Source organism: Bubalus kerabau, chromosome 5 (assembly GCF_029407905.1).
Source record: "Bubalus kerabau isolate K-KA32 ecotype Philippines breed swamp buffalo chromosome 5, PCC_UOA_SB_1v2, whole genome shotgun sequence".
In the NCBI taxonomy this organism is placed as follows: domain Eukaryota; kingdom Metazoa; phylum Chordata; class Mammalia; order Artiodactyla; family Bovidae; genus Bubalus; species Bubalus kerabau.
In genome coordinates, this window is record NC_073628.1 from 107,156,441 (window position 1) to 107,170,040 (window position 13,600).

Genomic DNA, 13,600 nt, shown 5'->3' on the forward strand with positions numbered 1-13,600 from the left:
CCTGACCATCCATCTAAGAGAGCGGCCCCGGCCCTTCCCACCCTGTTTCTTATACTGGTACCCGACACTGTCATTCAACCAATATTCATGCATGCCACCAGCAGGCACAAATCAGACAAAAGTCTCTGTGCCCATGGAGCTTACACTGAAAAGCCCTTCTGCCTGCTCTAGCTCATCAGCAGATGTCAGGGTCCCAGAGCAGCAGCCAAGAAACACTGCTGAGTAAAAGGAAGCGTTCGTGGCAGTTGCTGAGACTGACTCTGAAGGCCATCACAGGACAGCTCTTCCAGCTTGGGTGCAGGGAGGACACGAGTGTCTGTGTCACCAGCCCCTGGCTTCTCAGTGGAGTCTAGAGCAAGTGGGGTGTGTGTTGGGGGACGAGCTCTTCTAGGACTGTCTCCTGGGGGCAGGATGCCTAGGTGTGAGTCTCCGTTCCATCCGTGGCAAGCTGTGACACACTGGGCAAGAGATGTTAACTTCCCCACACCTCAACCACCTCACGTGTGATCCAGTGACACTATCACATCTCCAGAGTGACGGTCAGAAGAAACTGGCAACGCAAGATGCAAAGTACCATGAACTTCCCTGGTGGTCCAGTGGTTACGAATCCATCGTGTAATGCAGGGGGCAGGGGTTCAATCCCTGGTCGGAGAACTAAGATCCCACATGCCTCGGGGCAGCTAAACCTGCGTGCCTCAACTAAGACCCAATGTAGCCAAATAAATATGTTTTTTAAAAAAGATGCAAAGTGACAGACGGCACTATTGTAAAATCCCAGGCAAGCTGTACCGTCAGGTTCTGGAAGCAGGCTCTCCAATGCAGGGAGGTGCTCCACCACTACTTATTTCTGCTTTCCTTTCCTTTTTGAAGCTGTCTTCAGCTGGGGTCAGTGCAACAGCGGACAAGTATGGCCCCCTGCGTCACATGATGGACCAGCCAGCTCTTTCCCCAGAAGCTGGGGACCATGTCCCAGCATCCATCCTCAGTACCTAGCAGCAAGCCAAGTCATGGAATATCCCATGCTATGAAGTGTGTGGATCAGAACCACTGAGAACTGGTTGGTGTACAAGAGACTGCCTACCACATATCCCCAAATTAAAAAGAAGGTCCACTAGAACCCTCAGGATCAGCTTTGTCTCCGTGTCTCTTTGTTGTCCCTAGCTCCACTAATTGTGAGCAGACTGGAGGTTCAGGCTATTGGGGGGTTGTGGGGGGGGGTAGGTCGGGGGGTGGCGGAGGCTGTAGGTGCTTTCTGCCTCAGTAAAGACTCTGACACCCACGACCACACCCCTGGCAGGAGTGCAGGGCTCAGTAACAACTGTCATGGAATGTTCTGTACACATGTCAAGTATGGTGCTGAGGGTTTCAGCTGCATTATTATATTTAAACAACCACCTGTGAGGCAGGGACTGTGATTATCCCCATTTTACAGATGAGTAAACTGAGGCCATAGAGGTAAAATAACCTCTGCAGCCCCACAAATAGTGTGGTGGAGGTTCTCAATCCTTGTTAGCAACAAAGGCAGGAAAGGAATTGAAGGAGACCTGCCCAAGGAGCTGGAACCTGATGGGGATCAGGGTGGCTGGAATTTATGAAGTTAGGACTTAGCCTGATTGTGTGGGGCCTCAGATGTTAAGCTGGCAGCTGAGGTCCCTTTGGGCAGCTGGGAGCTGAGCCCCAGCAGCCGGAGCTCACCGGACAAAAGAAGTAGGGGCACAATGAGGAGGGGGCTTCAGGGGGAGACAGGCCTGGCCAGGGAGGTAATGGCAAGGTGGTCTGTTTTGACTTCGCCACCCAAGATCTCTCTGGGCCCAGCCACTGCCCAGCTTGCTGAGACCTTCCTCAGTTGTGTTTATGGAGAGTCCCCCAGTCCCACGCCAAACCATGGACCTGTGACAGGGCACATGCCTCTGGCATAGCTTCCCGGGATACTGCAATTCTGTGAACCTTCTGGTTGGGCCCCAAGTCGCTCATTTCTAAGCAGCCTGTGCCTGTGCTGACCTCCCCTGCCCATCCCCTCTCCTCCCCACCACCCCCAGCTCAGAGACCTGGGCTCCTGTTACCTGCTCTGGGCGAGGCCTGCAGAAGGTCCCCAGGATAGCTGGGTGAGCCATGGCAGGCTGAGTGGCTGGGCATCAAGAGGGGTGGGCACTTGAGGTTCCATTCATCCTGTTCATTGGGACATTTTTTCTTGCATATAAAATGCAAGCCATTAAAAAATAATAATAAGTTGCAAGATGTTGGATGAGGTGGAATAAAACCAGAATTTGTGGTTTTAGCGTCTCCAAACTAGCCCTAAATATACAGCCCTGGGTCAGTTACTGGACACTTTGGCACCCCAGTCCTTCCAAGCGTAAAGTGGGGTTGGATTCGACAATGATTAAATATCGTCACAGTGTTGCTGGGCTTTCCTGGTAGCTCAGATGGTAAAGACTCTGTCAATGAAGGAGACCTGGATTCAATCCCTGGGTCAGGAAGATGCCCTGGAGGAGGAAACAGCAAACCACTCCAGTATTCTTGCCTGGGAAGTCCCATGGACAGAGGAGCCTGGTGGGCTACATTCCACTGGGTCGCAAAAGAGTCAGACACGACTTAGTGACTGAACAACAGCTCCCCATAAAATAAGATAGCAGTTTAAAAAATTGAGTGTTTTCCAAATTCTGTTTTTCTGAATGACTCTGTAGGATCTTATGAAGCTATTCCATGTGAGTGCCACTGATGCTCAGTGGTGACCATCTATGCCTGCCTGGGGCTGCTGCAGCCACAAGGCTTCAGCTTCACACCACACCTCTCTTCTTGCTGGACTTAGGAGATGCCCCCAGTTATCTGTGACTTAAGAAAAATGGCACCACGCTGGAGGAAGGTGGCTCCCCAAGGGAATTTTTATTCCCAAGTATCAGCACAATTATAAAAATGAATTTGATGCCCCAGTTGAAAGATATTAATAGAAGAAATGCTGGTTATTCAACCCCAGGTCGGTCACAGTGTCACCACCAGGCACAGCACACCTCCCACAGCTGGTGGGGGTGGCCATGACCTCTCCTCCGTGGTTTGCCTTGGGTTGCCCTGTAAACAGTGAATCTCAAAAGTAACTCATTTGTTCATCTATACAGGTACTGAGGCCAGTACGGGCCAGATGTTATGCAAATGAGCACCAGAACCTAAATGCCTGGGTTTGTATCCTGCTTCCCCTCTTTACATAACTGTGTGACCCTGCATGAGCGACTTGACCTACGTCTCAGCTTTCACCTCTGTAAAATGGGGCTAACAGGGACAATCATACCGCATAGGGTTGCTGGAAAAACACCAAATGTAAAGAGATTACGCCAGTGCCTGCATGCAGTAAGTCATCCTGTGTCAGGTGCTGATAGGTGGCTTCTGAAGATGGCAATGGTCACAGTCATTGTCAGAGTGTGTGAAATGGCCTTTTCTTTTCGATCCTCTTAGCCTGTATCATAAGCATCCCATGCCTTTTCTTATTTATTTATTTACACCACACAGTTTGCAGGATTTTAGTTCCCTGACCAGGGGATCAAACCCAGACTACAGCAGTCCAAGTGCCAAGACCTACACTGGACCACCAGCGAATTCCCCCCTTTGCTTTTCTGATCTGGCTCTATCCTCCTCCAAGGTGCACGGACCCGGGGAATACTTTCCCCACTGGCCGTTCCTAGATCCTCTGGGACCCTCGGAACTCCCCAGAAGGTCCTGTCTGGGTTACTTTTCTGCGTGGTTCTTGCTTTTTTACCGAGACTCTCCCATTCTCCTGGAGGCAGGGTCCACAACTGGGGTCTGTGTGAGGCCAGCTAGGACCTGCTGTGAGAAACACTCTCATTAGCCCAAACTCAAAGAATGGACTTGGAGACACAAGGTGTAGGGGGAAGCCAGGCTTTACTGACGGTCTTGCAAGCTGGAGTGTCCGGTGGTCAGGAACACCCAGAGTCGTTACACAGAGCAGGTTACCCTAGCGTGCGAGCCCCTCCCCCAGCTCCCCATTGGCTGAGTACGATGGGTGAACAATCTGCTAGAACACCGCCTGAGTTTGTTCCCTCCTTCTTTATGGGCTGGCCCCTCCCTGACAGCCCTGCAAAGAGATCCAACCAGTCCATCCTAAAGGAAATCAACCCTGAATATTCATTGGAAGGACTGATGCTGAAGCTGAAGCTCCAATACTTTGGCCACCTGCTGCCAAGAGCTGACTCATTAGAAAAGGTGCTGGGAAAGGTTGAGGGCAGGAGGAGAAGGGGCGACAGAGGATGAGATGGTTGGATGGCATCACTGACTCAATGGACTGAGTTCGAGCAAGCTCCAGGAGATGGTGAAGGAGAGGAAAGCCTGGCGTGCTGCAGTCCATGGGGTCGCAAAGAGTCAGACACGACTGAGTGAGTGAACAGCCTCCCTGACGTCTTGTTTCCTCCTTTCCTGCACACCTATTTACATTCTTATGTTTTGAATTTACCAATAGGATGAGCCCAGTGAAACCCTATTCCTGTTCTTATGTTTTAAATTCACCAATACAATGAACCCGTGTGGAAATCCTGGGCATCCCGCTCTCCCTTTTTTTGCCCAGACTTTCTGGTTTTTGTAAGCCTTATGGCTATCAGCTATTACATCAGCAAGCTGTCACTCAAAGCTAGCTATTCTTGAAAATGGACCACTTTGTCTTTTATTTCTCACGCTGCTCCTGCCCAGCCAGGGGCTTCCTAACAGTGGGCGGCCATGTGCTTCTCTGGGTTTGCCAGGGGGACCATCACCAGGCTGTGGTGGATGAGGGGCCCATAGAAGGGCCCTGAAACCCACTGTGGAATTTCCATGATCAAATGCCTGACTCTGAATCCTCAGAGGTGATGGTGGTAGTAATAATAATAACAACAACAGCAACAGGAGCAAGCATCCCTCCCCCGGCATGTGTGCTTTCTGTGCACCAGAAGCTTCAGTGCTGACAAGGCTGGGCTCCGAGGACTTGCTATCATTATCTCAGTTTTAAGGATGAGGCCACTTGGCTAGCCACTGGCAGAGGTGAGATTCTAAACCTTATCTGGTCTTAACCTCTGTGTCACCCTGCCTTCAGGGCCAAGCGTGATGGTTAATTTTATGTGTCAACTTCACTGGACCATGGGGCGTTCAGATTTTCGGCTAAACATTTCTGGCTGTGTCTGCGATGCTGTTTCAGATGAGATTAACATCTAAACTGGTGGACTCAGTGGATGGCTCTCCCCCACGTGAGTTGAGCATCATCCAGTCCTTTTGAAGCCTGAGTAGAAAGTGGAGGAAGGAAGAAACTGTCCTCCTTACCTGAGAGGTGAACTGGGGATGGGTCTTCTCCTGCCCTCGGATGGAACTTACAGCTTGGCTCTCAGGCCTGTGGACTACGACTGGATGATGCACTGACTCTCTTGGGTCTCCAGCTTGTAGATGGCAGATCATGGGACTTGTCAGCCTCCATGATCACGTGGGCCAATTCCTTCTAATAAATCGCGCGCTCTCTCTCTCCATATATATATATCACTTCTCTGGAGAACACTGACTAACGCACAAGGAAGCTGATGACCTGAGGACAAGTGGTGTCAGGGACAAGGACAGCCTGGGGCCTGCCCCTCGCCCTTGGGGGCAGCACATCCCAGGAAGCAGGTATCGATGTGGGCTGATTCTCTGGCCCCTGCCCCGTGTCACCTCCCCTCAAACAAGGGTGACCATATATCCCTGTTGATGGGCATGGGGCCACTTGAGCAAAGGTTCTCTCTGTCTCACCTGCTGAAGAAAGATCAGGTTCTTGGGACCTACTACAGGTGCTTCAGCTAGGAAAGGAGAATGGACAGAGGTGGACTGAGAGAGGCGGTAGTCCTAGAGTCCGAATGTTTGTGTCCCGCCAAAATTCATATATTGAAATCCCAGGGCTTTCCCTAGTGGTCCAGTGGCTAAGACTCCACACTCCCAGTGCAGCGGGCCTGAGTTCAATCCCTGGTCAGAGGCCTAGATCCCACATTCCACAACTAGAGAGCCTGCATGCCACAACTGAGACCTGGCACAGCCAAATAAATACTTAAAGAGAGAGAAAGAGACAGAGAGAGAGAGAGAATGTGATTATTTTAGGAGGTGGGACCTCTGGGAGGTGCTTAGTTCATGAGGGTGGAGCCCCCATGAATGGGATAAGTGCCCTTATAAGAGACCCCAGAGAGCTCCCTTGACCCTTCTGCCAAGTGAGGACACAGAGGGAGTCTGGGACCCAGAAGAGGACCAAGAAAGCAGGGAGCAGTGGTTCCCATTCCTCCTCTCTGCTTCCACAGGTTGTTGACTTAGTGCCACCCTCTGTGTGCAAGTGACAGGCACCGGGAGGCCAACTTCCAGGGACTGAGCTCACCCACTGTAGAAGGACAAGCATGAGAAGCTGGGGCCCTGCTGCCTGGGGCTGATACCCAGGGCAGCTGGCAAACTGTGGACCATTCAGAGGCCCTGGATGCCTGGCCCAGGGAGCTCCCCCAGGGCTGTTTTTACTCTGGAAAGGAAGGGATTTGTATACTTGGGCAGTGAGAGGAAGGGTCAGTGCTGCAGACCAAAGAGGGCCGTGGGGATGAAGCATTTAAATTCAGATCCCGTCTCTGAAGTTCCTGCCTGTGGATTCCGGCTCAGAGGCAACACCCACGAGTGTACTCATGCAACCAGCCCACCAGCTGTTGGAAGAACTGTTCAAAACTCCTATGCCTGAGGAAACTTAAGAGTCTCCCACCTCCATTTTTCCCTGCAGAGTACAAGCAGACCTTGGTCACACCCGCTGTCATGTGGTATCAGGCACAGGGCAGTTTTCAATAGATTTTCTGTCCTGCCCGCTAGAAGGTTACAACTCTACCCGTGCAAGCACAGTGGCTCATGAGGCCTGCTTGGTTTGGGGACTGACTCTCTTTCCTTATGTCTCAGTACTCTGTATGGCATGTACATGTGTGCTAAGTCTCTTCAGGCATGTCCGACTCTTTGCGACCCTACGGACTGTAGCCCACCAGGCTTCTCTGTCCATGGGACTCTCCAGGCAAGAATACTGGTGTGGGTTGCCATGCCCTCCTCCAGAGGATCTTCCAACCCAGAGATCAAACCCACGTCTCTTATATCTCCTGCATTGTCAGGCAGATTCTTTACCACTAGTGCCTCCTGGGAAGCTCTCTATGGCATGACCACAGAACATATACCAGATACTGACTGAACCAAATTCCTCAGTCATCTTACCAGAAACTCCTACTCACCCCACAGAGCCTGACTTGTATGTCACCACCTCTGTGAAGCCTTCCAGGACTCTCTCCTGGGAGGCAGAATTTCCTGCTATCTCATGGTTCTCCCCACTCTCTCTTCACACTCTTATTATGGTATTAGTAAGACGCAAAGTTGACATTTACTGAGCACTTAGTGTACTAGGCACCATGTTGTATGCTCTGTATCCATCATCTCACCAAGGTCTACACCATGATTGCTATTTTGCAGATGAGGAAACTGAGGCTCTGAGAGGTTAAGGAGATGCCCAAGGGCATACACATGGGGAGCTGGGATCTGAACCCAGACCAGCTGGAATCCGGAGCCTACACTGTCACCGACTGGGCTTCCTGTCCAGGCTGGTTTGCCCAGGAGACAGAGCTATGATTAGCGGCTGAGTGTTCATCTCAGCACCCAGATCCGGGCCCGACACATCAGGGATCTCCCTCAGTGAGTGTAAGGGACATGAGCAGTCCTCCTGTGTTCTGAGATGCGAGGTCGGATCCTGTGCTGGGTGGGGAGCCAGTGTCTGGTGTCTGGTGGATCGGGGTTGGGTGGGGGGTGCCGACCTTGCGGTGCTGCTCGTAGTTGCGGATGAAGTCACGTAGCTGCTCCTCCCGGCTCTCCAACGTGGCGTACAGCTGCTGCATCTGGTTCACCAGGTCCGTCTTCTCACCCTTTAGGCGCTTCCGGTCGGCTTTCATGGCTGGAGGACAGAGGACTGAGTCAGTTCCCGAGATCCTAGCTGCCTGTCAGCCCGAATGCAAACACTGAGAAGGGACCCTTTTCTCTACTCCTTCATGAACAGGGGAGGAAACAGGATTCAGAAAGAGGACGTTTCTGTCCCAGGCTCCCACATCACGCAGGGGCATTCCCTGGATTCAAACTCAGGCCCTCCTATCTCTAGAGTCCCAATTTTCATTTCTTACTTTTACTGACCCAACCAGGGCAGGCAGTCCTGATTGAAGGTCTGTTCCCACCCTGAACTGGCTAGATCCCTGAGTGAAAGAGCTGGAGGCCTGGTGAGCTTGTAACCCCCACCACCCAGGAAGCTGATGGAACCCCTTATTTCCTGCTGAAATGACCTCTCAGAGTCCAATACGAGCCACCAGAACTTAGCTCAGCCCAACAGCTCACAGTGCCATTCCCTTCATGGGGAAAAGTGTCTGATTAAAAACACTCAGCAAGTTATGGGACCAAAAGTATGAGCAACAGAAGGAAAAACAGAGAGATGGGACTTCATCAAAATTAAAAACTTTGTGCTTCAAAGGACATCATGGAGAAAGTAAACAGACAATGCAAGGAACAGGAGAACAAATTTGTAAGTCATATCGGATAAGGGGCTTATATAACGTAAAAGTATATAAAGAACTCTTAAAGCTCAAATGGGCAAAAGACCTGAAGAGATATTTCCCCAAGAAATGGCCAATAAACACCTGAAAAGGTGGTTGACTTCATCAGTCATCAGGGAAATGCAAATCAAAACCGTAGTGAGATGCTATTTCATACTCACCAGCATGGCTAAAATAGAGAAAGAAGACAGTAACAAGTGTTGACGAGGATATGGAGAAACTAGAACCCTCATACACTGCTGGCAGGAACGGAAAATGGTACAGGCTCTGTGGAAGACAGCCTGAGAGTTCCTCAAGTGATTAATCATAAAGATTCCCTATGATCCAGCAATTCCACTCCTAGGCGTATATCTAAGAGAAATGAAAACATATGTCCACACAGAAACGTGTATACATGTGTTCACATCATCTTTAACCATAATAGCCAAAGGGGAAAGGACCAAATGGCCATTAATTGATGAATGAATTTTCAACAGTGTAGCACATCTATATAACATATATTTGACAATAAAAAGAAGCAATGATTCATGCTACAACGCGATGAATCTTGACAATATTATGCTAAGTGAAAGGAGCCGATCACAAAGGGCCACATGCTATAGGATTCCATGTATATGGAATGCCCAGAACAGGGAAATCTGTGGAGATTGAAAGGTCAGTGATTGTCTTGGGTGGAGGAGGGGTAGAAGGCGTGGAGGCTGGAGACTTGGGGGTGTAGCCAAAGGGATGGATTCAAAGTGATGCACCCCCATTTAAAGTGATGCAAATACTCTACTGAATATATGTGAATATAATAAAAACAATTGAATTATGTACTGTAAATGGATGGATTGTATGCTGGGTGAATTGTATCCCAATGAAGCTGTCACACACACACACACACACACACACACACACACACACACACACACAGAGTGCCCTGTGCTCCACGCAGCCTCCTGGCAACAGGTGCTCCCTCCAGACTCTGCTCACTGCCCTGGCTCTGTGGTGAAGGGAGTGAAGATGGGCAAGCTCAGGCTTGTGCGGGGCAGGCTCCAGCATCAGGGTGGCCCCCCTGCTTTTCCAGGGTCCCCAGAACTCTGTCCCCTCCCCGCTCTGTGGAGAGAATGCTGAAGAAGGAACTGTGGAGGTGGTGGGAAGGGGGCAAAGCAACTCCTCAGCTCTGGAAGCTTCCAGCCTGTGAAGGCGCAGAGTGGGTAAATCATTTGCTCAGAGTCACACAGCCACATCTGACCCCAAGGCCCAAACACTTGACCTGACCTTATGCTCCCTCTCCAGGGAAGCCCCCAAATCCCAGAGGGTCCTGGCTCCATGGCAGGCTGAGGGCAATGATACGGGGCAGGCAATGGTGGCGCCCCCCATCTCATCCTGGGTGCTGAACCTACACACTTAGCTTCTGATATGAAAAAGTATGGCATAAGGACCGGGGACCCTGCGCTCTAGCTCAGAGCCTGACGTAAGGTGCATTCCCACCCCTCTCCCCCAGCCCAGCACCACCTGCAGAACTGGGCAGAGGCAGGTCAGCTGGAGCAGTGTTGGCACGTGCAAGGAGCCACAGAGAGACCTTGCAGTGGGGACTCCGGGTCTCAGGGGTGGCTTTATTAATTTTTGAAAAATTAATTAATTAATGTCTGGGTCTTCTTTGCTGCATGTGGGCTTTGTCTACTTGGGGCAAGCAGGGCTTACACATTGTGGTGGCTTCTCCTGCTGTGGAGCACAGGCCCTAGGGGGCGCGGGCTTCAACAGCTGTGGCTCACAGGCTCTAGAGCACGGGTTCAATAGCTGGGTGCATGGGCTTAGCTGCGCTGCAACATGTGGAATCTTCCCAGATCAGGGATCGAACCGGTGTCCCCTGCATTGGCAGGTGGATTCTGCACCACTGGACCACCAGGGAGGTCCATGGGGCAGGGGGCTTTAAATTACAGCTTTGAGTTTCCTGCCTCCTGCAGCTGGACTTGTCTCCTTCATGGCCAGCTTGCCAGAGCAGCACCTTAGGTCAGCAGGGCTGGAATTCCAGGCCTGCTGGGCCCGACGCTGGGTTGGACCCCTGGCAGGCTGAGGATCGAGAAAACACGGAAGCTGAATCTCTTGGAATGAATGCCAAGTGAAGACCACTTACAAATGAAGACAAAATGCCTCTGGAACCACGGTGAGAACCAAGAAGCTGCTGTGTTGTCTGCTCAGCTTTTCAGAAGCACATCTACAACCCACTTAAGGGAACTCACACAGAGAAGCAGGACCTGGGGGCGCCTGGGGACGCCCGTGCTGGCCTCAGGTGGGGAAGTGGGGGCGTGTCTCCCCATTGAGCCCGAACATGCCCGTGCATCCAGGTGCTGTCACCCTAACAGATGGGGGGCTCCCCAAAGGGGGAATCAGTATGTAACTATTTAGGGAAATAGGGAGGTTAGCCCGACAGACTCCCCAAGAAATAATGTAAACTACAGACACACAGCTATGAAAATTACACAGTGGAAAGTGTCCTTCCTTCCTTTGTCATAAGCATATTTTTATTTCTCCTTCAAAACTCTGTTTGACATTCTCCAAACGTTCCTAATACAAGACGAGGTGACAGGTGATGCTCCGTGAGCATGAATGACGGTCTCTCTCTCTGAGACCAGTCTCCTGCCTCCTCCCCAAGTTCCCCAGTGCTCTGTTCTCCTTCTCCGCCACCCGGCTTCACCCAGGCGTGTCCCGAGCCAGCAACTGGGCCACCAGAACCACTGCCATGGTGATGGGTGATGTCATGCACAGCAAACCCTGCAGGAAACCAGCCAGGATCCTGGGAATGTGGGGACTCCGGGGGTGGGAGGGAGGGTGTGTAGGGAGGGACTGATTTTTCTAACTCGAGGCCAGATGTATAGAGAGTGAGCTAGAGGGTGGAACCAGGGGCCCAGGTGTGGCCCAAGACCATGGCGCTTCTCTGAGGACATCCATCTTCTCAAGCTCCTGAGTTCTGCCTTTCCACCGCAGATACCTTCCTCCTTCCCTGGCTCAGTCCCTACAGTTCCTAACCCAGATGCGGGACAGGGTGAGTGGCGTCAGCCCCAGTTCAATTTCTGCAAACACGACTCTTGGGAGGTGGAGACCAGAGAGAGAAGAGATGTCCCCTGACTCCAGCACAGCAGACACCCACCTCCAGCATCCAGGCAATGGGAGGCCATAGCTGTGGTGTAAAGAGAACAGTATAGGTTAACTGTTGGCTTCTGAGCTTCCGGGGGCTGTGGGCCTGGAGACTGAGGGATTTTACGGGGCCTTTCTGAGCGTGAGACACATCTTCCCTGGAGGCTCAGATGGCAGAGAATCTGCCTACAATGCTAGAGACCCTGGTTCAATCCTTGGGTCTGGAGGATCTTCTGGAGAAGGGAATGGCAACCCACTCCAGTATTCCTGCCTGGAGAATTCCATGGACTGGCGGGCTACAGTCCATGGGGTTGAAAAGAGCCAGACACGACTGAGTGACTAACACTAACTCTGAGCACGAGGTGGGGTGGGGGTGGGGGGGTCTCTCCTCACTCACAGGGGCAGTGCTGCAGTGAGAACCCCGCTGGGCAGACAGGGACCAGGCTCTCAGCTTTTCCCTTGCCCAACCTCAGTTCCCCCACCATCATGAGCATGCTTGACTCTGTGAGCTTCCTTTGGCTCCTGAGATCCTAGGAGACTTTGCCTTGATCACTGTCCCCCACAGACAAGTCCAAGGCCTTGGCTAACATCACATAGCTGGGTGGGATGGGCCCTGGTCTGGGGTCAGAGTATCTTGGTTCTAGCCTTGGCTCAGAGTCCTAACCACTGGACAAGGGAATTCCCTGGCTCTGAGACCTCAAGCAAGTCATGTAACCTCCCTGAGCCTCAATTTCCAAGATATCAGAACAATTCCCATGTGCCAGGCATGGCCCTAAGCCCCTGATGGGTTTTTGTCACTTAATTCTCACAACCACCTTATGAAGTTAGTCCACATTGTAGATGAGGAAGTGGGCACCCAGGGAGACTAAGGAACAAGGCCAAGCAGTGAGCGGCAGCCCCCTGGCCATAACACTCACCCACCCTCCTATCCCATGGCTTTGCGGGCTCCCAAATCGCCAACCCCCAACAAAGCCGCACGGCCCAGTTGGCCTCCTCTGCTCCTCGGAACTTTGGGCTGGGGGTGGGGCTGCGCCTACCTTATGGAGGAGGGAACTGAGGCTCAAAGGGTTAACTGACTCACCAGGACCCATGCAGACCCTGGCCCTGCATCCTTGGCCTCTGACCTTGACCCACTCACGCTCCTCCATCACCCCTACTGTGAAAGCGCATTATTGTGAACACAGAACCCGCATCGATCCATAAAGTCAGGGGATGATCCAAAAACTCACACCAGTTACTCCTGCTACAAGACAGTTTCTGCAGCTGTCTTACAACCCCAAGGGGGCTTTCTGAGGTTTCCATTAAAGGCGGTGTGACATTCTTACACACACCCCATGGCTGCTCCGTGACTGCGGGAAGGAGGGGGTGTGTGCATGCATACTCGTGTGTGTGTGCCAACAGCTCTTAGGGAATCCTCCACCAGCCATCCCTCCCACTTGCAGGATCCTCAGCCAGCCCAAGGCACAGACCCCCACAGGGTCAGATTTCCCACTAGTCTGGGCTCAGAAGACTCCAGGCCTGGTTTCGGATGGTCCATGGACAAGAGACCTTGTGAAAATTCTAGCCTGATGATAAACATGGGCTCAGAGGTAGAGATGGGGTAGCCAGTAGGGTCAGCCGACCTGAGTCTGCAATGCCAGCTGCCGCCAGCAGGGGGCTCCCTTTCTCTTCCATTCAACATTCCTGACCAGTTAACCTCTTCAGCATCTACAGATTCTGAGAAAGCAGGGGTGGGCAGGTGGGAGCCAGAAGGGCTTGGCAAACCACTCTTAATAAACACTCACCAAAATGTTCTTCCAGCTCAACTTCCCTTTACAGATGGGGAGACGGGCCCAGAGAGGGAAAGAATATCCACTGTCACACGGCTGGTCAGCCCAGGTCTCCTGATT

At 51.9% G+C, this 13,600-nt stretch overlaps 1 protein-coding gene across 3 annotated transcripts in view; it reads right to left on the reverse strand.

Moving 5' to 3' along the window:
- Positions 1-13,600, reverse strand: part of KAZN (kazrin, periplakin interacting protein) — a 1,028,616-nt gene that overhangs the window by 68,024 nt on the left and 946,992 nt on the right. For all 3 annotated transcript variants that reach the window (XM_055582647.1, XM_055582645.1, XM_055582646.1), the window contains one exon: positions 7,809-7,945. In XM_055582647.1, the coding sequence (XP_055438622.1) occupies positions 7,809-7,945 (137 nt within the window). The remainder of the gene's footprint in view (positions 1-7,808; positions 7,946-13,600) is intronic.